Raw genomic sequence first — 24,193 nt, forward strand, 5'->3', positions numbered from 1 at the left:
ATTGTTGAGCGGCCTTCGAGGTGCTGGCAAACTGAAGGGAAGGGCAACAAGCCCTCCAATGACCCGGTTGACCGCAAGCAAAACATACACCAGAACTAGATCTCTGGGACAAACTCTGAGGACGCACACGCGAAAATAAATTAGGCAACTGTGAGGCGGAAAGTTGCGGTGTCGCAGCAGTGACAGGCGTTACAAATCTTCTTTGCTGAGCTGAGCGAGAAGCGAACCGCTTGGTAGATCTAGCTGCTCTAGACTCTGCCCTGTAGATCTTTTTCTCGTCCTCTTCATCGTCCGCAAGATCATGATGCTTGTACTCAACCACAGTTTTCCAACCGTAAGGCGATTTATCAGCCAACAAAATTAACTTCTGGCGTTCCTTTAACAACTCCATACCTTTGTCGAGCGCTTCCTTGGTCTTTTGCAAATCTTTATTATCAAGCGCGGTCTGCGCGTCCTCGACGGCATCCTTAATAGCCTTGTTAGCGTTGAATTGTTCCTCGTTACTCTTTTTATTGAAACGATGGACGGGATCACGCTTCAACCTTTTGATTTCCGACATTTGGTGCGATGCAATGGTCTCATTTGAACGCTTGAGATCCGATATAGAAGATTTAACAAGATCCTGTATCTGAATGAGAAGACCTTGATTGTTATCCGCGATGACTTTTCGAACGCTCTCTTCATCCATAACGGGATAAAATAGGGAAAAGGACAAATACGAACAACGTAGTGTGAAGCCGAGGAAGGCTGACCGTAGAATGTCACAACTTTCTCTACGGACACTTTTCAAACCGCCTAACCGTGAGGCCTCACGCATTACCCTCGCCCCAGTTTTCTGATACGTGTCGGCAAAATATTAATTTATGTTAATCAGGACCAACACAAATTACATTTCCTGAGCGTTTCATAGTAATGTTTTATTTCAAGGTTTATGTCTACCCTTAAAAGGGTATAGTTCACGGTTGTGCCGCATAAACTGTCTTCGTGCGCGCTTGATTTACGAAACGTTCATAAACTTAAATACCATTTTAAAAATCAAAAAACCAAACTGGAAACGCCTGAAAATAAAATTTATAAAATGATCTACGTCCAGTTAAGTACAAAGTGAGTGAACTTTACAGAAGCGAAAATATTTGTAGGATTCTACCATAAATACTTATAACCAATAAGTTCGCTCAAAAAGTCTGAAAAAATTAAGTTGAGAAATTAAGTTGAGAATGGGATTTTTAAACTTTAGTAAACATTTTACGCCCCCTGTGGGCGGTCTTTTACACTATCGCCTGAAGATACCAACGGCACCATCAATGACATATTGTTTAAGAAATACGGTTAAAAATTTTAAACAAGATGGACTCAAAACTTGGAGTAAGTGATAAAATGTCAGAAGATTTTTTAATTAAGGAAAATTTTGAAAGAAAGAAACACTTTTTCAGCCCTGGAATTTAAAGATGTATTGTAAAAAAGAAAAGAACGCGTAGTTTCTCCTTCTGTTACATATTCTTGAATGTTATATTTCTTCTTTTCCTCGTGAAGAACCAGACAAATACTACGTCGTACATGTATTGCTAGCCTGAAAGTTATTCAAACGCTGACAAATGTACCGATATGCTCAATATTGACTTAGGGTGCTGTTTCTACTTTCAAGTGCCATAAAACAAAACAGCTGCAGGCCAGCAGTCATTTGTATTCAGAGCTACTCGGCTTTGGAACGAACTACCAAGGACCCTAACAGACGTTAATAGTTTAAGTATTTTTAAGGATGCTATAAAACGTCGCGCTTGGAAGAATTTTATTGAAACATAGAACCCTTTTAAACGTAACCCTTTTTAATATTTAGAATGATTTTATTTTTTAGCTGTACATTTTTAACATTTTATTGTAATTTGCCCTGAAAAACCATTTTTGGAGAGGTAAATAAAATCTTATCTTATCTTATAAGACAATTGGCAATGTCCCAGATAAAGGCGATTCTGTCGTGTAAACGGGCAACTGACATGTCAAATATTCAGACAGGGATGCCAAATCGTAAGTGTAACATTCTCAGACGTTTATCGTGTATTGTAGAAGTCTGATCTGTCTTTGATCAAAACTGTGTGAAAGATCAGTTTGCAAAACGATCGATCTAACGATATTGCCTTTTAGCAACCATACAACTCTACTCTTAAGGCAATCTGGATATTCCAAGACTGAGGATGTACTCTCAAATACTGCGCGTTCATTGGTGGATCCAGCATGTGTGTGACCACAGAGTTGCCATCCGTGTTTCCTGTGAAAGTCTGAGGAAAAATAAATAAAATAAATGTAAGTTTATATTGGTATGCAAGTATTTATAAGTGTACATGGTAGCGGAGCATAGAACCAGAATGAGGGTGAGATAGAGGACAGGCAGACAGATAGGCAAACATACATACATACATACAGACAGACAGACAGACAGACAGACAGACAGACAGACAGACAGAAAAAGACAAACAAAAACAATTCATTGAAACACGAAATCCTTTGAATTACACTTAATTGGTTTTCAAAAAAGCCGTGCTAGAAATATTGACGGATATTACAGTAACAATATGACAATACGAGTGGGAGAGTTAGCTTCTATTGACTGGATGTGCGTACAGGCTTACCAAATGCCTCAAGAGGACTGTTCTGATTTCATCCTGTTTGTTGGAGGATAATTCCATTATTTGGCACAACGGTATGTAAAGCTCTTTTCAAACGATCAGTTTGAATTAAAGGAGTGCAAAAGTGCAGCAACAATACCTTAGTTTGTAAATTGTAGTGCCACGAATCTGGTTAAAAAAGAGAAACAGAGAGACATAGAGCTAGAGACGGAGAGAAATTTGCTAAATGAAAACCTGTACATGCATGGGAAAGCGAACTCCGAGTCATGCGTCCCTACACTTACAACACAATCTTAGATCTAGTTACCTTGGTAACGCCTTGTTGCTGATAATACGTGTAGTTATGACCATCAGAGCTATAAGACAATGTATACGTCATCACCCAGTAGTCACCAATCTCGCGACCTTGCGTCGCAATTGCAGTGACTTGTCTCTCGGCATTGAAATCAACCTGAAACCACGGATTGCCATCATTTGTTGCCGGTATCCAGGCGCCCATAAGACCGCCTCCTGCTTGTAAGTGAAGGCGGCCATTTTGAGATCCATCCGCAGGTGCTAAAACCGATGAAGCCGACAATGAAGAGTCTGGTATCTGTTTATTCTGCATCCCCAACTGGATCTGACAAGGAGGCACCTCAGGTGCTGGAAAACCTGTATATTGTGCATATCAACATGATGTTTAACAATTATTCCACAAGCGCGCGGTGGATATAATACGGTAGATTGCCTACGAGTCATATCATATCCAACAAGCACTAGTGGAATAATTGTCTTCGGTAAATCTTGCCTATTTCATTTTGTAAAAAATAGACAGAAAAACACGACATGCAACAGTTCCGAGCCCACCCCTCCCTCCAGTCGAGCCCGCGTTGAAATTGATTTGGTGGAGAGCCAAAGAATTTGCTATAGTCATCTCATTTCCAACAAGTGCGAGTAATTCTTCGATGAAACAAAGTTAGAAAAAGATACGTTTGATGTAATTATTCTGATGCAATGAATTAGTGTTTGTTCACAAAATTGGTAGCGGAGAGAATGGGTTGGAAACTATATTTTTGTTGTATGGAATCCCTGTTGAGGCAACAAGATGACACTTGAACGCTGCGAAATGCTAAAAGATTTTCACCGTTTGACATGCAAATGAAACCTCTGCTGTAGTTATTTGTAAATAATACAAGTAAGAATTTGTAAGGAAAATCAACGGATGCCCAGTTATGTTTACAATTTTGAAAAGCATTTGCAAACCAATACAATAATACACTTCTGCATGCAATCGGCAGTGAAAACAAAGTCAAACCTTGTTGATCTACCCCTGGTACATCATTTTCACACAGCAGTTAAAACCAAAAGACCGAAACTTTTATCTTGACTCAAACTTGACTCGGCCTCAAAATTGTCTCGTACTACGATAAAACTCTTTTGAGTTTACATGTTGCGATTTTGTAAGTGCCTGACTGCCGTGCAACACAAACGGTCTTGAAATTTCTGAGGAGAACGTGCTTCCTTTGCAAAAAATGTTTAGAAGTTCTAGTCTTCTAGGATAAAGACGATAATCTGTAGGCTCCGTGTCCTAAATCTTCCCTATTATGGTCAGCAGGGGGCGTTAAAGAACCCACACACTTGTCGCAAAGAGTAGGGCACGTAGTTCCCAGTGTTGTGGTCTGGTCATTGCCAGTTCGGTACTGTCAAGGTTTGGGGTGAGAATGCTTGGAGTCATTAGCTGATAAAGCTACTTGTTACGGATGTCGTGACATCGTGTCACGCTTTAGAGTAAAATGCATTATGGGATTGTAAGAGCACGAGCACGCCTTCACAAGATGGCGGCAATGTTGATGTTTCTCAGGATTAAAGTTGTTCGTAATCCATCGAGTTGAGTCAATTCTTAAGTCGAACCGCGGAAACAGGAGCCCTCGGAGCCTACTCCAACTTGCGATGGTGTTGGATATCAAACATGGTCCACCGAGACGGATGAAAACGGATTGCGATCAACGACCATCTGCAAACTGAGAAACACGAGGAGATACGAGTGAGTCTTTGAAGCTGTGATTTGAGTCTTTTCGTAAATTAATTGCGATTATCCTGATGTCTGGAAAGCTTGCGAGGAAACGGAAGCTCCGAGCGAGTCACAGAGCGTCGACAAGAAAAATGATTACGTCCGCCGAAGAAATTTTGGAAGCGTTCGATGAAGAGAATCTATTGTCGCCCCTCAATACTACAAGATTGCGACAACAAAAACTCTTACTAGAAGAGAAACTGGACACGATACGAAATTTAGATCAAGAAATCCTGGCAGTCGTCACCGACACTCAAATAGAAGAGGAAATTTGTGAAGCGGACGAATTCACCGCCTTTACGCAGTTTGCTGTAATGAGAATCGACGCCGCCTTGACTGCAAGCCTACAGACCCCTTCGACGAAACTTCGAATCGGCCAGACCCTCCCAGGAACAAAACTGGAAACCGAAACACATCTTACTCCTTCGACATCGCCTGGAATTGTTGTGACATCTTCGGAAACACATCTAACCCCTTCGACATCGCCTGGAATTGTTGTGACATCTTCGGAAACACATCTAACTCCTTCGACATCGTCTGGAATTGTTGTGACATCTTCGGAAACACATCTAACTCCTTCGACATCGTCTGGAATTGTTGTGACATCTTCGGAAACACATCTAACCCCTTCGACATCGTCTGGAATTGTTGTGACATCTTCGGAAACACATCTAACCCCTTCGACATCGCCTGGAATTGTTGTGACATCTTCGGAAACACATCTAACCCCTTCGACATCGCCTGGAATTGTTGTGACATCTTCGGAAACACATCTAACTCCTTCGACACCGCCTGGAATTGTCTTGACAGCCCCTGGAACACATCTACCTCTTTCAACATCGCCTGGAGTTGTTTTTGCGGCCTCGGAAGCACGTGTCACTCCTTCAACAACACCAGAAATCAGATTTATGCATTCACAGCAAGCACATGGATACCCCCCAGTGGCACCAGGTATTTCTAATACTTATGGCATAGGAACACAGGTAAAATTACCTAAACTTGATTTAAAGAAGTTTAATGGAGACATTAGTAAGTGGCCCTCATTCTGGGATGCCTTTGAATCATCTGTGCATAACAACACAAGGCTTGCTGCAATTGACAAATTCAATTACCTGAATTCGCTCCTTGTGAAATCTGCTAGTGAAGCCATTTCTGGGTTGTCCATTACTGCTGCAAACTATGACGAGGCAGTTACCATTTTGAAAAGAAGGTTTGGCAACAAGCAGTTGATAATCAATAGACACATGGAAACATTGCTGCACATAAACTCAGTGAAATCAGGCCTCTCTGGTAACACCCAACCGCTACGACAGTTGTATGATCTGATTGAGTCTCAAGTCAGAAGTCTTAACTCACTAGGAGTATCCTCTAATTCCTATGGTAGCCTGCTATCATCTGTTGTTATGAGCAAGTTACCGCAAGATTTGCGTTTGATTGTCAGTCGAGAAGTGAAGGATGAGTGGGACCTTGATCGTATTCTTGAGGTTTTTAGAAGTGAGCTTGAAGCTAGAGAGCGAGCAAGTGGGAGCAATGTTCACATGACAGAACAATCGTCAAACAAATTCCCTAACAGCAAAGGTCGTAAGGAATTACCAACAGATGCCGCATTGTTTACTAAGGAGTCGAAGCCAACTTGTACGTATTGTCGAATGGATCATGCATCTAACGCCTGCAAGACGGTCACAAACATTGCAGCTAGAAGGGACGTGTTGAAAAAGACAGGACGGTGTTTTATCTGTTTGAGAAGAAACCACATCAGTAAAGATTGCCCATCAAAAATGAAGTGTCTCAAATGCGGACAGCGACACCATGTCAGCATCTGCACCAGTGACATTGGTGATGGAACTAGGCCTCTCCATGGTATTCCAACCGTGAACGGATCACCTTCACCTCAGGGCCCCCCACGAGAGTCAAATGGTAGTACAGCCTTGTACGTAAACACATCAACACCCATCCTTCTTCAAACCGCGAAGGCAGTAATATACAGACCTGGTCAACCCACAGAGAAGTTTCTAGCCCGACTTATTTTGGACAGTGGCAGCCAGAGGTCATATGTGACCACAAAGGTAAAGGATGTGCTAAAATTACCATCGGAGAGAAAACAGACCATTTCTGTGAAGACATTTGGCTCAACTGAAGAGAACACTCAGAGTGTGGACATTGTTAACCTATGTATCAGTGCTGAAAATGGAGATGAGGTGCAACTGTCAGCATTTGTTGTACCACTTATATGTGATCCTCTGCAAGGTCAGTCCATTGCTCAAGCTAGTCTTACTCATGCCCACTTGAAAGGACTCAAACTTGCTGACTACTGCACTAGTGATGATGATGTTATGGTTGATATCCTCATTGGATCAGATCAGTACTGGCACCTGGTCTCAGGCAGAGTGGTACGGGGGAAGAATGGTCCAACAGCAATGGAGACAAAGCTTGGTTGGGTTCTTTCAGGACCACTACATGGAGCAATGCAAAATGAACAACAGCAAACCAACCTTGTCACAACTCATGTCCTCAAAACTGCTGTTAATCCTGTGAACATTACAAATGAGAGCCTTGATGGAAACATGAAGAGATTCTGGGATCTAGAGTCACTGGGAATCAGACCAAGATCTGTGTATGAAGAATTTGAAGAGAAGATAACATTTGAGAACAATAGATATGAGGTACACTTGCCATGGAAGGTGCCACACCCACCTCTTCCTGATAACTATGATTTAAGTGTGAAGCGGTTGAACAACCTACTCAAACGTCTGAACCAAGATTTTGAAGTGTTGAAAGAGTATGATGCAGTCATAAAAGAACAGCTAAGGAAAGGCATTGTTGAAGTCGTGGAGAGACCTGGCGAGGGGGAAGTTGGGAAGACACACTACCTTCCGCACCATGCAGTCATAAGAAGAGACAAGACAACCACTAAACTAAGAGTTGTTTATGATGCCTCAGCCAGATCTGATGGCCCAGCTTTGAATGACTGTCTGTACACAGGGCCACCCCTTGCAGAGAACATTTTTGACATACTCTTAAGATTTCGAGCTAGCAGAGTAGCACTAACTGGTGATGTGGAAAAGGCCTTCCTCATGGTGGGTATCACAAAGGAAGACAGAGATGTGCTAAGATTTCTATGGGTGGATGACATTGAGAAGAAGTGCCCAGAGATTGTGGTGCTAAGATTCACTAGAGTTGTGTTTGGAGTATGTTCTAGCCCATTTCTACTCAATGCAACCCTGAAGTATCACATTGAAAGGTACAAGGATGAGGATCCGGAGTTCGTGGACCAATTTCTTCGCTCCATCTATGTGGATGACTTGAGTTCTGGAGCCGCTGACAGCGATGCAGCATATGAACTTTACCTGAAGTCCAAACTTAGACTGGCAGAAGGAGGATTTAACCTGAGGAAATTTGTGTCAAATTCCAGTGAACTAACCGAGAGAATTCAGCACAATGAAGCAAGCATCTCAATTCCTACTACATCCAAGAACACTGAACACACACCGGAAGATCTCGCTAAGAAAGATGTGATTGAAGAAGACAAGACTTATGCCAAGAGTGTGCTTGGAACTGCAGAGGAGACATCTGGTGTAGAACAGAAGGTGCTTGGCGTGCGGTGGAACTTTGACAATGATCAGCTTGTGTTTGATTTGAGAGAGATAGCAAGCCTTGCAAGGAACATTGACCCTACCAAGAGAAATGTTGTCAGTGTTTCGGCAAAGTTTTATGATCCAATGGGATTTCTGTCACCGATCATTATTGAGTTCAAGATGTTCTTCCAAGAACTTTGTAAGGCGAAAATTGGCTGGGATGAGCCTTTAGAAGGAGAACTGAAAAGAGGGTGGCAGACCTTGGTTTCTGGATTGCAAGGCATAAGTTCATTTACTTTGTCAAGATGTTACTTTCAAGGAGTCAAGGAGAAGATTGTCAATTGTAGCCTTCATGGATTTGGAGATGCTTCCACGAAAGCATACGCAGCAGTTATTTACCTGCAGATCACAACCACCATGGGAAGCTACGTCAAATTCTTAGCCTCAAAGTCCAGAGTTGCTCCATTGAAAGAAATGACAATTCCTAGATTAGAACTTCTTGCTGCTCTAATAGTAGCAAGACTGATAAGTCATGTTGGCGAAGCATTAGAGCCTGAGGTGAATATTCATGAGATGACCTGCTGGACCGATTCAAAGGTGGCGTTGGCTTGGATCAAGGGCGAAGAAAGGGAGTGGAAACCATTTGTCCAAAACAGAGTAAATGAGATCAGGACACTTGTACCAGTAAAACACTGGAGGCATTGTCATGGAAAGATCAATCCAGCCGACATCCCTTCCAGAGGAATGAGCCCATTAGAGCTGTCAGAGTGTGCCTTGTGGATTGAGGGACCCACATGGCTAACAGAAGATGAAGAATCAGAAAATGATGAGTTTAACAATGACCAGCTCCCACAAGAATGTCTAGAAGAAATGAAGGCTGGAGACAAGGAGAAATGGAAGGTTGAGACCTCGTCTACACTTCTAGTGACAGCTGAAGCCACTGGCATAGCTAAGATCATGACGTGTGAAGATTACAGTGAATTACAGCGACTCTTAAGAGTCACTGGACTTGTTCTCAAGTTTGTGAAAATCATGAAATCAAAGTTACAGAAGAGTGTACAAGCGCAAGAAGAGCTGACAAGTCAAGAGCTGACGAGTCAAGATATAGCAGCAGCAGAAACACTTTGGATCAAAGAAATACAGAAATCCTTGAGCGAGAATCCTAAATTTGAAATTTGGAGACATCAGTTTGGTCTATTCACAGATGAGCATGGAATCGTGAGATGTATGGGACGTTTGTCACAGACGCAGTTACCCTCGTCAACAAAGTACCCAATCCTGTTGAACAAGAGTCATCACATCACATCCCTCTTCGTAAAAGAAGGCCACGAACGAGTGATGCACGGTGGTGTAAAGTCAACCCTAACTGAATTGAGATCGAGATTTTGGATCGTGCAGGGCAGACAGTTCGTGAGAAAGCTGTTGTATCAGTGTGTTGTGTGCCGAAAACTTGAGGGAAGACCATACAAGGCGCCGCCGCCGCCACCTCTTCCAGAGTTCAGAGTAAAGGAGGAGCCACCGTTTACCTATATCGGAGTTGACTATGCAGGCCCACTCTATGTCAAGAGTCTTAACAGTCCTCAACAGAAGGTGTGGATCTGTCTCTACACATGTTGTGTTACCCGAGCTATCCATTTGGATCTCGTCCCGGATCTGACGGCCCAAGCATTCCTGAGAAGTTTTAGAAGATTTACAGCGAGGCGAGGAAGACCTTCAGTGGTGGTGTCTGACAATGGCAAAACTTTCAAACCCGCTGCACGAGAAATCACAAGAATACTGAATGACCCTGGAGTGAAGCAGCATTTTGCAAAGGAACAAATGAAGTGGACATTCAACCTTGAGAAGGCACCATGGTGGGGTGGAGTATTTGAGAGACTTGTGAGATCAGTAAAGAGATGTCTAAAGAAGACTATCAGTGGAGCCAAACTCACCTATGAAGAATTGCTGACCGTGGTAATCGAAGTTGAAATGATTCTTAACTGTAGACCACTGTCGTTTGTGTCAAGTGAGGATTTCGAAGAACCCCTCACACCTTCACACCTTCTGTGTGGAAGACGACTGATGAGCCTACCAGACAACAGTTCAGACACCGAGCAAAGTGACTTAGACGTTCAGCCAAAGGATCTGAACAAACGAATGCATCACTTGAACAATGTAATTAACCATTTTTGGAAGAGATGGAGGAGCGAGTATTTGCTGGAGTTACGAAACTCCCATCGTAATGCTACCCAGAGAACCACAGACCGAGTCGTGTCCATTGGAGATGTGGTTATCATTCATGATGAAGATCAGCCAAGAGGAAAGTGGAGGATTGGAAAGGTTGAGGATCTTGTCACAGGATCTGATGGCTGCGTCAGAGGAGCTGTTGTTCGAGCTAAAACCAAGGGAGGAAGAACCTCTATGCTCAGACGTCCAGTGCAGCGTCTTTACCCCTTGGAGGTCCAGTGCAAAGATGATGAGCCAGAACCTGCAGTGAGTTCCAGAAGGACAGATCCTGTCCCCACCACCGGTGGTGTTAGAGCTGAACAATCACCTGAGCCGAGACGTGACCGCCCAAGAAGGGCAGCTGCTGTGGAAGCAGACCGGAGGAGGAAAACATGGCTGGAGAATCTGAATTAAGGAAACTTAAGTGACATTGAACTGAGAACTCTTTATTGTTTTTGTTTGCTTTTCGTTAAAATGATGTAAGGGAATGTGTTGACCAGATTAGTCTAGGAAGGTTGTTTATTTTCTGGTCAACAGGGGGGAGTGTTACGGATGTCGTGACATCGTGTCACGCTTTAGAGTAAAATGCATTATGGGATTGTAAGAGCACGAGCACGCCTTCACAAGATGGCGGCAATGTTGATGTTTCTCAGGATTAAAGTTGTTCGTAATCCATCGAGTTGAGTCAATTCTTAAGTCGAACCGCGGAAACAGGAGCCCTCGGAGCCTACTCCAACTTGCGATGGTGTTGGATATCAAACACTACTCTACAAATCTGAGAGTAAATAATATTCAAGTCGCTGCAATATGTTATCACCTTTATAGACTGTTATAGCAACTGAACACTCACCAGATCTGCAGCCGTACAGTTCAAACCTCATGGCTATATAGTTGTACCACGTTTTTGGATGCAGTCTTATGTAGCGGGTGATAAGTGGAGGGTTGAGTACATGGCCGATAACAGTATCTCTGTCTATATTGCCAAACAGAACCTGTAAAATTTAAAAATTGGAAAATAAAAACAGAACCTATAAAACTGATAATTTAACAGTTGTTTAAGTACGTTAACTTGAAAGAAAGTAGGTAAGTGGGTCAGGTAGTTTGGTAGGAATGAAGGAAGGTAGGTAGGTAGGTAGGCAGGTAGGCAGGTAGGCAGGTGGGCAGGTAGGTAGGTATGTAGGTAGGTCTAGGTAGGTAGGTAGGTAGGTAGGTAAGTAGGCAGGTAGGTAGGTAGGTAGGTAGGTAGGTTGTTAGGTAGGTAGGTAAGTAGGCAGGCAGGCGATCAAGCAGGTAGGTAGATAGGTAGGTACGTAGGTAGGTAGGTAGGTAGGTAGATAGGTAGGTAGGTAGGAAGGTAGGCAGGTAGGCAAGCAAGCAGGTAGGTAGGTAGGTAGGTAGGTAGGTAGGTAGGTAGGTAGGTAGGTAGGTAGGTAGGTAGGCAGGCAGGCAGGTAGGTAGGTAGGTAGGTAGGTAGGTAAGTAGGTAAATAAGCAGGTAGGTTGGCAGGTAGGTAGGTAGGTAGGTAGGTAGGTTGTTAGGTAGGTAGGTAAGTAGGCAGGCAGGCGATCAAGCAGGTAGGTAGATAGGTAGGTAGGTAGGTAGGTAGGTAGGTAGGTAGGTAGGTAGGTAGGTAGGTAGGAAGGTAGGCAGGTAGGCAAGTCAGCAGGTAGGTAGGTAGGTAGGTAGGTAGGTAGGTAGGTAGGTAGGTAGGTAGGTAGGTAGACAGGCAGGCAGGCAGGTAGGTAGGTAGGTAGGTAGGTAGGTAGGTAGGTAGGTAGGTAGGTAGGTAGGTAGGTAGGTAAGTAGGTAAATAAGCAGGTAGGTTGGCAGGTAGGTAGGTAGGTAGGTAGGTAGGTAGGTAGGTAGGTAGGTAGGTAGGTAGGTAGGTAGGTAGGTAGGTAGGTAGGTAGGTAGGTAGGTGGGTAGGTACCCCGTACCCCGTTTCAGGCCAAAAGAAGCTAAAAAACTCTTCGCTGCACATACCTATATAGGTTTTATAAGGGGTTTTGTCTCTCCAAATCCATATTAACTGCGCAAGGTTTCGTCAGTGACACATGACTCTAAGTAATTTGCATTATTATAGTACCTGATTATCGTTGTAGGACAGGAATGGGCCTCCATTAACGCTGTATGATAAATAATATTCTGTAACCCAGTGAAACAAGTCATGATGCCCTTGAGTTGCAACTGCAGTTATTTTGGTGATGTTTCCAAGATCCACTTGAATCCACTGTCCTAAGTTGATATAAAAAGACACCCATCCTCCTGTGTAGCTCCCTTCAATCACCGTATCAAGTCTTGCTCTCTCAGGGCCGTGAAATTGAGACAGAACTGTGGTAGCAGTTATGGCTTCATCTGGTATTTCCCTGCTTTTCATGCCCAGAGGTGACATGCATTCTAGTACTGGGACATCAAAGCCTGTTAAGGAAACACAGTTTAAGTGTCAAATTTACTGTAAATTGTATTGAAAAAGAACTAGTAAGAACAGGAATAGGACTAGTTAAGGCTAAGCTTTATACGAGTTGGATACTTAGAGGGACTGAGGACCGTTCCGCCATATGCCCTAGTCCCCGGACAGAGCAGTTTGGGTTCGAGCCCTGGCCGGAGCGCTGCATTGTGTTCTTGGGCAAGACGCTTTTCTCTCATAGTGCCTCTCTACACCCAGGTGTAAAAATGGTTATCACCGAATTTACCGCTAGGTGTAACCCTGCCATGGACTAGCATCCCATCTAGGGGGAGGTAGAAATAGTTCTAGTCGCTTAATGCTATAGAAATCGGGAAAAGCTCCGGCCTGATGAGCCACTAGGCTCGAATACAGACTTTACCAACTTGACTTGACACGTGCATAAAACAATAACTTCAATACTCTTTATAAATTCTGACGCTGACTTATTTGAGCGTAAACAACGCTCATAATGTACTCTAGACGTTTCGACCGAGAATCTTCGGTCTTCTTCGGTTGTTAACTTGGCAGGAAAAGCAACGGCCTTCTTAACGGTTTCACATTTGTACTCGCGCGCGAGTGACTAATACAAGTACACGCGAACGCTGCGCGAGACTATGAACATTATGTATTTTTCGTTTAACAATAACTTCATAATACTATAATATATGTAGGCCAAAAAAAAATTCTCAAAGAAGTCCATCTACCTGTTCTGCATCCGTAGAATTCTGCTCTCATGGATATGTGTCCGTACCATGTTTCTGGGTGAATACGAATGTAATGAGTAATAATTGCCTCATCCAAGTCGTGTCTCACCACTGTATATCTGTCAAAGTTTCCGCTAAAAATCTAGGAAATCAAAAGAATTAAGAATAAGTAAAGAGTAAATATAACGATAAGACATTTCATTGATCAAAAACTTGTCAAGACACCATAATCACCTTACTTAATGTCCCTGTTCCGTGATTGTTGTGTACCCTGACAGCTTGTTTTGGTATGACATTAAAAACAAATGTTATTGCAGTCCATAAAATCAAACAATTAGAGAAATGACGCACACGTGTTTGGCGTAATGTGGGGGGACACATCCCTGCGGCTGGCATGAGAAGCGACTTTGAGTTGCGTGACCTCTTAAAGCCTCACTTATCTCCAGCACTGCCCCGCACTGGAATCAGACAAGAGTATTGGCAGGTCAATATAAAAACACGTGACCTCAAATACAATGACCTAATAAAGCCTCACTTATCTCCAGCACTACCGCACTGGAAACGGACAAGAGTATTGGCAGGTCAAATTGACGGTCAAACTGAACACGCGACCTTCGAAGCCTCGCCTATCTCCCCGGCACTGGGTAAGCCAGCGCCGGATCGGACAAGATTATTGGCAGGTGCACAAATGAAAGGGCAGAAACAATGCCCAAAGCTTGAAGGAAGTCGCTACCATTAGACTTAACCACCAACCCCGAAGGAGGTGACCCCCAAGTTTATTGATAAACAAGCAACCTCCATAAAGGGAGGGAGGGTGGGAAATTTTCTTTTCTACAACAAATGCCCACTGATTATAGCACACCATGAAGGGAAGTGCTTTTACATTGAATCATACTGCTTTAATAGCTAGACATGGCTATGGTTGCAACCAATAGAAAACTGCCATCTTGCAGATCATGCTGTGACAAGACTAGACAGTCTTGTGCAATAGGTGAAACAATAAGCTAATTCAAGGTTCTCAACTAAACTAAGCGGGAAAACAAAGACATCGTGTTATTGCCGCCAAATATGTAACATAATTAAATGCAGTACGTAATAAACTGATTAGGGATTTGCACGTCACGCTCCATTAACTGCGTTTTACTGCTTGTGCCGTAAAACTTTCTTTAAAAACCTTCGTCAGGGGAATTTTGCCGATTTTTGATCTAAACTGTTCTGAATTAGTGGTAGGCAACTTAACCTATAAAAATATTATCTTTTGAACACCTTTAGAACGATAAAAGCTCAATTTATGAAGAGAAATCAAACCAGGGCTATAAATATCGATGTTTTGGAAGATGCACGGAAACAGCTTGAAATGTTAAGTCTTAATTTTTCAAGTTGCAATGTATTTCCATCTGAGGCATCTGCAACCAAAGCCGCTTTAAAATCCGTGACAAAGCCTCATTAATACGAAGTAAATGTAACTGATAATCACTAAATTGTCCATAAATGCAGCAGGAAGAAACTGTTTGCAGATGCTTATGCTTAGCTATTTTATTGGACCTGATGTTTACCTCTAAAGATTATACTTTCTACCAAGACTTAGGCTAATGGAATATTTAACAATTATTCCTTGAGCCCGCGTTGGATACGAGGTGGTAAATAGCCAACGAGGCGCGAAGCGCCGAGTTGGCTATAACGACTCGTATTCAACAAGGGCGAATTGAATAATTGTTTTATTAAATTCTTCTCAAGTTTAAATCGACTGGACATTTCATTTTGATGTAAACGAAGTGATAGTATGAGGAGGCGCGAAACTTTCTGGCGCGGTGTTCACTTCTTGAGTTGAATGAAACATACGAGGAGAGCGAGCGAGAGAGTTTTCTTCAAAAGATTTTCCTCGGGCAATCTCCTCTAAAGTCGTCTAAATATCCTGGAAATTGTGACAACAGTTAAGATTTACGAGAAGATCCGGAGCAAAAGCTTTTCTGGAAACTACAAGTCTTGTGCAAGTCGAACGAAGCAAGTGTTTACATTGTACTTCTTTACGGCTCCACGGCTGTCATTAAGACTGCTATATTAACTTATCTGAAGCGAAATTGGGCTCAAAGTGGAACAGGTTTATTGAAGTATAAAAGGACAAAACCAAGATTGAAAGGTAACAAACGTTACTGAAGTGTTGAGCCTAGTTTTATGACGTACACTGAATGAAACTGTGCCAGTTTGCCATTCTTTCGTAAATTATTTGCTGCTTTTCTACTTTTATATTCACTCGCTCTTGTTGTGTGTTTAAAAGTATTATTAATTGAACTTTTCGCATCTATCCTTTTGTTTTGCGTAGTTAAATTTACTATGGCATTCTGTGGTTTTTGTAGGCACCGCTTATTATGTCTTGTTCATAAAGCTCGCCAAATTTGCTGTTTAAAACCATTTTTTTGATGGAACTGTCGCTTCCCGCAGAAACATTTTACGCTAAGCGGCACCTGCCGCACTCATTTCCCATATAAGGTCAAACATAGGTATACGAGCTGATAACCGGGATTCAGTAAACCAATCAGAAAGCTAGAAATGCAATATTCGAGGTTGAGAATTTAATAATGGTAATTATTATTCAACAAATTTTCCTCAGGTCTTTTTATGACCAGAAGGTCACCCAAAAAAGATATCCTGCAATTTACTTAGTAAGCCATATATGTGTGCCTAAAAGACTCGTCCGACATCTAGACCGTTTTCGCCTTCGTACCATTTGGTAATACATCTAGATGAGAGTAGTTTTTTTGGTCATTAGAGATTCCATGTTTATTATTTTGCATAGAATCATAACGTTTGTGTCAGCCACCACCCTGAAATACCAATAGTAATCTTAGGGCCTCTGTTGATAACAAATGTAATTGTAATTTGGCTGACAGAGTAACCCTGTTTAAATAAAGACCTACCTACATTTCACATTCCTATTCGACTTCGATACACATACTTTATAACGATCTCCTGTCCAGAGAGCTCTTCCGTGTTACGCGGGTAAACAAACTACATTAAAAAAAATTTCTACATTTTTTATTTCGATCGCAGCTTTATAGTAAGCAGTAACATTGTGTACCTTCTTCGTGACACTTGCGTTTCCAACGTACTCAAAAAATTCCCCGTTACTGGAAGATAAGCTATAACTTGAGACCCATTCATCCTCGTCCTGTTTTCCCTGGGTTGCAACTCCACCCACTAGTGTCCAGTTCCCCATATCAACTTGGAACCACTGATAGGGATCGTTGACAGCAGTCGCCCAGGATCCCTCGGTACCAGTACCCGCCATGAGATAGTGCAGCCTCCCGTTTTGGGGGCCCCAGGTAATTTGGTTCATTGTGCTTGAAGCAGTAATAGCAGAATCTGATATCTCCCTAGTATGCATCCCAAGCGCATCAACACAAGGCTGTAAGGTAGGTTTTTGAAACCCTAGATAAAAATGTAATAATTGACAATTTAGTAAATGGTTTAAGCCCAAGAGTATCAAGTTGTACTTCCTCGTGTGATCATCCGGGTTAAGGAAATTCTAAGAGCTGTTTGTGAGTAATGTTTTGACAAACTGAGCGGAAGTCATTTTCAGAGTCTAGTGAAAAGTATTTGTCAGTCCAGGATGTCATACTGATTGGCCGGTTTTTCCGTCATGTTATTGGCTGTACGACTCGTGTAAATTTTGTCAACAGTTATTGGTTAGTGTACCGCGTATTGCACTCCTGTTGATCTCTATATTCAAATAACTTAATGGTAATAGCCCCAGCAAGCAACTTTTTTTACAATGTGCTTACCTTCATTGCAACCGAACAATTCAACCCTTAAAGATATGTAGGTGCTCCAGGATTTTGGCTGGATTTTAATAAATCGAGCAATAATTGGCGGGTCAAGAATATGTCCAACTCTATCTTCACGGTTAATGTTCCCTTCAAATTCCTAAAATCAAAGGAAGTATTATCTAAAATTGTAGAAAGCGATTATAGTGCAACCTATCACAAATGTTCTGTCTAACTCACGATCCAATAGCATATTCAACGTCATTTTCCAGTATGAAATATTTTACAAAGTCGGAGTCAAATGAATGGTAATGGAACGGAGCAAATCACAGAACATACGTATTACACAATTAACATAAAACAAGTAAAAGTAAACATCTTAAATAAGGTTTAAATTACCTTAAATTAAGGCAAAAATTAAGGGAATAATTTGCCTCGTTACGTTATGAAATGAACTTTATTTCTTTTTCCGCTTTCATTCTATTTGTCTGTTTAACAAATCTATACTCTTATAGACCATAGAAATGACGTCATAAATTGTTCACAACTCAAGTGGAACCACGACGCGTTAGGCGAGCGTTTTCACTGCAAAGTTTTTTTTTACCGGCGAATAAGATGAAAAATCAGTGCAAAGTCGCGCGCGCGTGTGAAAGCTCGTAAAATCGCATTTTGTTTTGCACCTGAAGCCAACGAATGTGTGGTAATGTCTTCCTTAATGTTCCAACTGTCATTTTGCAACTCGCTGAATTATGTCTTTTGAAAACTTCTCGTGAGTATCTTAAGTTTTCCAAAATTTGCCATGCGTTGCGTTACGGGCTACCTCTTTTTCAAGGCCTATACTCTCATTGGCCATAACCTTCGACCAACGAGCGCGCAAGGATTTTCTCAGTTTTGGTATAATTCTTAATCATACCTGATCGTTGTTATAAGCTGTAAAGTTTCCATCGACGATGCCGTAGGCCAATGTGTAGCTCTTCACCCACCAATTAACCTTGAAGTTTCCTTGAGTCACAATTCCCGTCACCATGGTAACATTTCCCAAATCAATTTGAAGAAATTGTAGGGTGTTTTGGTATTGAGGAGTCCAGCCTCCATCAAACAAACCTGATTTAACAAGAAAACAGACCGTAACTCATAGACATACCGACAGAGCGTTTACCTTACAACAAAGTTTAAGCAGTTACATAACGGCTGGCACATCTACCATAAGATTTATTCTCCATTTTTTTTTTTAAATCTGATGTATCTAAAATATGGTAAAAACCGCGACTAAGAACCTGCATTTTTCCAAGTTAGCCTTAACAGGTTCTTAAAGGGACAAGGTCAGCATTGTCACGATATTTTAAGTCATTTTTCTGATTAGTTCCAAATTGAAGGAAACCTCAAAATAATAGTTGTGTAATGTAGGAAAACAACAAAGGAGTAATCAAAACCGGAAAATAACCAAGGATGGTTTCGTATGACGAAGATTAAGACGGATTACGACTGACAAACTTGAAAAAACTTGCCAGTTTTTTTTTCAAAATGAGTTGTCCGTGACTGAGCTCCTTTAAATACATGGTAATAAGCACACATTTAGCCTATTTAGGTTCTCATTTTCTGAAGAAAAGATTACATTGCTTATACAATTTTTAATGGTATTCAGCCTTTACATAATTTGAGATTGCATACTATTATGCTATTTTGTTATTTAAACATAACGATCACTTAACATAGCCTGTTAATTTTGTTAATTTTGAGGCCTCTTCATTACCATCATTTGTCAAGTTAAGTCTGCTTCTCTCAGGTCCCTTGTATTGGTCCAAACGTGACGAAGCAACTATGGCTAAGTCCGGTATCTGCCCGCTTTCCATGCCCAATGGTGAAGAACATGTTTTATTTAGAGGCCCTGATAAATAAGACAATTATACTGCTTGGTCATCATAAATGCCAACACCTTGCATTCAATATATTGTACAAGAATAAAAAGCGTTACTAATTGATTGATTGATTGATTGATTGATTGATTGATTGATTGTTTGATTGATTGATTGATTGATTGATTGATTGAGTGATTGATTGATTGATTGATTGATTGATTGTTTGATTGATTGGGGATAGAAACAAGGTAAACTTATTCCAAAATAAAGTGACAACAACTAACATGTGTATTTGCATCGTTCTTGTATTTGATGGCAGCCATAATGTTAAAAGGACTCAAGAACGCAGTTAACAGCTTTTTCAATTTCACAAATATTTTGGCCGGTGGATTAGGTTTAACACATTTCTACAAAATATTTATGATCCGGCGTAATCATATGACTTATATAAAACAAATCCAACCTCTCTCCTTAATTGTTGTTTGATGTGATACATGGAACCTCAAGGCCATTGCTTTTGCCATATGCGACACAAATTACTGATGCGTATTGTTGGTAATTCGCACTTTTCTTAGTATTTATTACCAAGAAAATTATGACAAGCGTGGGAGGCGCGGTGGCCTAATGGTTACTTCGCCGGACTTCGGATCGAGCGGTCCGGGTTCGAGGCCTGGTCGGGGTCATTGTAATGTGTTCTTGGGAAAGACACTTTAATTACTCTCATGGTGCCTCTCTCCACCCAGGTGTATAAATGGAGTAGAAATATCCCTAGCCGCTTAATGCTACGAAAACCGGGATAAGCTTCGGCAAGTATGAGCCACTTTGGCTCGAGGCTTCCCTTTAAGTATTCATTAACTTCATTTGTCTTTATACCTGAGAGTTCCTACCTGCTTTACAACCATAAAATTCAGCTCGTAAGGAAATCCATCCGTTATAGCTGATTGGCTGAATTCGTATGAATCTTGTTATAATCGCTTTCTTCAACTCGTGGCGAACAACTGTGCTTCGGTCACTATTGCCAGAAAATACCTTTACAATAAAGAAGAATCAAATAGCCAGGAGTTAATAAAAACACATTTCACAGCGTATTCAGTTTATTGGAAGGGTTTCTAGTTTGTGTTGCAATTAAGTATAGTATACCTTTGCATCATTTGCTGCAGTTTCTTTGTGAGCCGCATACAATAATCCATCATAGCTGTAAGAGATGCGATACTCTGTTATCCACTGGTTTATGTTGGGCCGTCCTTGAGTGGCGATTGCGGAAACAGCAGTCAAGTTTCCAAAATCAACTTCAAACCACGGATGTGTATCCGAAACACCAGCCGACCATGCTGCATTAGAACGAAGCCTTCCATTGCTGGCTTTCAATCCCTGGTCGAACTCACTCGAAGCCTGAATGGACGAATCAGGAACTTTGGAGTTTTCCATTCCTAATGCTTCAATACAGCCTGAAATTATAGAAGATGACGTCAGTTACGGTGAAGACTTCATCTACTGTAACAAAAAAGGTGGTTACTATACACAATTTGGAAATACCTGTCTCACAATATGGGCCAGTCCAGACAGGTCCGCACACACAAGTGTAGTGAACTGCACCATTCAAACATGTACCACTATTTTGGCATTGATGTTCCAAGCAGAAGTCGGCAACTAAACAAACACACACAAATTACAGGACGGAATACTAGAAAAGTACACTTAAAGCTGGCGGTTGGTTGTTAGTAGGAGAAATTTTTAGGTGAACGCTTTCGCTTTTTAATTACTTAATTAAATTTCTTTAATCTAACAAAAAGCAATTTTCTTCATCTGAAACTGTAAACTGATAATATTTTTTTAAACTACTTCTTGGGAAGACTAGTGATTAAAAATCTTGTCCGGCCCTGTAAATATCAGTCATAGAAGACTGATGACCAAAAAAATTCGCAAAAATTGGTTTTACATCCCCTCCCTGTGAAACTTTCAGGAAAGCGTGACTAGGCTTTTACCCAGTCTCTCCGCAAATTTGAGCTAAAACACTTGAATGTGGCCTACACGACGTACTTCACAACTCAGTACAAAATGGCTGCCGATGCGAAGGTTTGGGAAAACGGCGGTTGTAAGGGCACAGAGAGCTTTTGAGATTGTTTAAAGAGAAAGAAGGCAGTACTGATGGGATTTCTATTGATTTTGATCGTCAACTGCGAAATACAAGCGAGGAATGAATCTAAATTGAGGTAGGAGTGTGTACTTGGTACGATGCGGTACGATACGGTACGAACGCATTTGGTCTGAAATGCACTGAAATATTTGCTTTCTGCGTTCGAATCCTCGCCTGGTGCTTGGAATGAATGCCTAAATGTATCTATGAGTATAAGGAGATCGTTATATTTTGAGGAAAAGGGTTTTTGGGATAAAAATATTCGAAATTCCGGGACGCTACTTGGCCGAAAAATATATGCTAATTTATGCAAATTAGGTTATTCATGAAGCTTAGATAAATTGTAATAAATTTTATATTCATTCTTTTTCAGCCAGAATTGCTGGATATGTTGCCAATATAACAAGGAACATTTTTGCTTTCAACTTTTTCTTATAACCTTAAACATTTGAGAAGCTTGTTGCCTTTTGTCCAAAATTTTTGGTCACTTTATGCTGATTTATGCTAATTAGATAAATATATTCAAAAATATTATGGGATGTTTCGAACAAAAGTATTTTTTCCTGAAAGCCTGTTTCATAACCTTTCGAAAGAGGTATGTCTTTCTTCTCAGATGTAAATATCTTCTGAGGAAATAAATAAAGAGTAAATGTCGTCAATTTTGACTGTTTTTTGACCGGACAAGCTTGAGTTAAAATTTATTTAAAAGCAGTGTATGGACTTCAAGGTAACTCCCAATATGTGGTACTGTCTTTTTCAATTCTATGCTTTACTGTTAGCTCCTGAAGATTAAGTTCCTCTTTTTTCACTGCAAAATTTTTGATTTTTTTCTGAATTGCTGGTTTGATCAAATGACTGTGAAATCTGACTACGTTAATCTCTTCTTCGTTGTTGTGTTCTTTCCATGATTAATTTACTCCACGTTATTCCTCTAATTATTGACCCAGTCGTGGGTTTAGGGACACCATTTTTTTTTTTTCACTCTCACAGGCGGTATCGTTCACTTCAATATGTAAACAAAAACGTGATTTTTTGTGATGTTTGTTTTCAAATACCGATAAGGTTTTCTGCTCCTAAAATATCCTATTTAAAAACATGACTTTCAAAAGAACGCACCTTCCGATGTCATGTCACAATGAACTCGAATAATATTCCCAGTTCGTACAGGATCCAACAACCAGTATGTAGTGCTTGGTGCTTCTTTTCCTTCGCTGGCTTTTATTTCAGAGCAGGATTCAGCTGGCAACTCAGGGATGGAGCCCAGCGGAACTGATAAAAAAAAAAAATCATCATCATCATCATCGTCATCATATTTAACTAATCTTCCATAGCTCATTACAATCGTTATGCTAAAATAGGAACTAAATTCTAAAAATACCTAACTAAATAAAATCAACAGAGCTTAAAAATATCAATACATGTGTAACGTTGTCCAAAGAAACAACTCCAGTGATAGAAGACACAAAAGTTTCAGATAAACACAACACCTTTGTTCAAGTCTCAGTCGAGTGTACAACAATGACGCGAGTAACATACGGTGCCTTAGTAACAAAGTCTAGCGCCAATCATGCATAAATTAACATTGTTACAACATGCACAAAATAAAGTTGTAAAAAATAAAAGCCTAAAAGTTAAGAGTCTAAAAGTCTAAAAGTTAACAGTTTATTAAAAAAGTTTAGAGTCAAGCAATGAAAAGTAACGAAAATAAATGAAAAAAATTGGATTGCCACAAATACAAACATACCTCTATCAATCCATCTTGTCATATATAAGCGATTTGGATCTGGAACCAAATCCAGAGGTTTTGCGTCTTTGGTCCTGTTGTTCAGTTCACAGAGTTTTTGTGATATGACGTAGTTATAGCTTTGGCATCTTGGCTCGTTTTCACATTTAATGGAACATTCAATAGCACTGTCCACCAACGAAGATGCAAAAGTGTGACCTTTAAGTGTCTCGCCGTTCACAGATAGATGTGATCTGCACTGACCTCCAGCTTTCACTGATGATATCCATGAAATTATGTAGAAATATAATGTTGCTTTACCAATCCACGCTCCTCGATACATCATAGAAATATGCAACCATATCACCTGAAAGAATTTAATTTTAAGGAATCTTATCACTTTTGTTTTAAATTCAGGGTTTAATACACTTTCAATTTTGACTAAGTTTTGGTAATGTTTGTATTTGATTGTAATAGCCTTTTTTTAAGATTTCACGAACATCGCCAAGGAAAATCTCCCCAAAGACTTTCTCCAATGCTTCTAAGAAATAGCAATAATATGACCTTAGAGAATTTAAGGAATCTATTTACTTTATACATATTTTTTAATAAATGTCACTTTTTGCAAAATTTTGGTAATTCTGCATTTCATTGTATTATTTTTTTGAGATTTCACGAACGACGCTAAGGAAAATATTCCCAGAGAAGTTTGTAACTTTTATAAAGGAAAACCAGAAACCCATATGATAAACGTTAATCAATTTAGAATACCTTTTTTCTTGTATCGTCAAGAAGCTTTTCAGATACTTGGGTTTCTTTGACGCGGAAAAACACCGGAACATTTCGTTTAAAAATGCACCTTATAAACTGACGGGTTAAATAAATACAAATTTACAAACAAAAATTTCTTAAGCCTTACAGTACACATCACCCCTGCAGGAGGTCATGTGCAATGTGAAGTTTCTCATTTGATGGTTTCACTAATTAGAGACTTTATACGACAGTGTGTGATTATATTGCCAAAGGTCATAAGTTTGAAAAAACAAAATAGTATGAAATGTTACCGAGAACAAACAGCAGGGCGTTAATGAGCGAAAAATTGTTTT

General features: G+C 40.6%; 1 protein-coding gene across 1 annotated transcript; it reads right to left on the minus strand.

Moving 5' to 3' along the window:
- Positions 1–1,947: 1,947 nt before the first annotated feature.
- Positions 1,948–23,430, minus strand: LOC144629780 (uncharacterized). Its single transcript, XM_078487989.1, has 12 exons — positions 23,109–23,430; positions 22,481–22,633; positions 20,764–20,877; positions 19,122–19,256; positions 18,282–18,472; positions 17,387–17,528; positions 16,684–17,033; positions 13,605–13,746; positions 12,541–12,872; positions 11,305–11,446; positions 2,932–3,275; positions 1,948–2,276 (listed from the first exon to the last, which is right to left on the minus strand). Exons 1-12 carry the CDS (start codon positions 23,428–23,430, stop codon positions 2,139–2,141), a joined length of 2,505 nt encoding a protein of 834 aa, XP_078344115.1. The 3' UTR covers positions 1,948–2,138.
- Between the last annotated feature and the right edge of the window lie 763 nt (positions 23,431–24,193).

This window comes from Oculina patagonica, chromosome 11 (assembly GCF_052425735.1).
Source record: "Oculina patagonica isolate OP01 chromosome 11, crgOcupat, whole genome shotgun sequence".
Taxonomy (NCBI): Eukaryota; Metazoa; Cnidaria; class Anthozoa; order Scleractinia; family Oculinidae; genus Oculina; species Oculina patagonica.

Bases quoted from the DNA above. Each gene is read 5' to 3' on its own strand.
- LOC144629780 (XM_078487989.1), bottom strand. From the start codon at position 23,430: ATGTATCGAGGAGCGTGGATTGGTAAAGCAACATTATATTTCTACATA. The intron at 19,257-20,763 runs GTATTTCCAAAT...CTTATTTATCAG, and splicing joins TGGCCCATATTGTGAGACAG to GGCCTCTAAATAAAACATGT. The intron at 2,277-2,931 runs GTAACTAGATCT...ATTTTTCCTCAG, and splicing joins AGCAACAAGGCGTTACCAAG to ACTTTCACAGGAAACACGGA.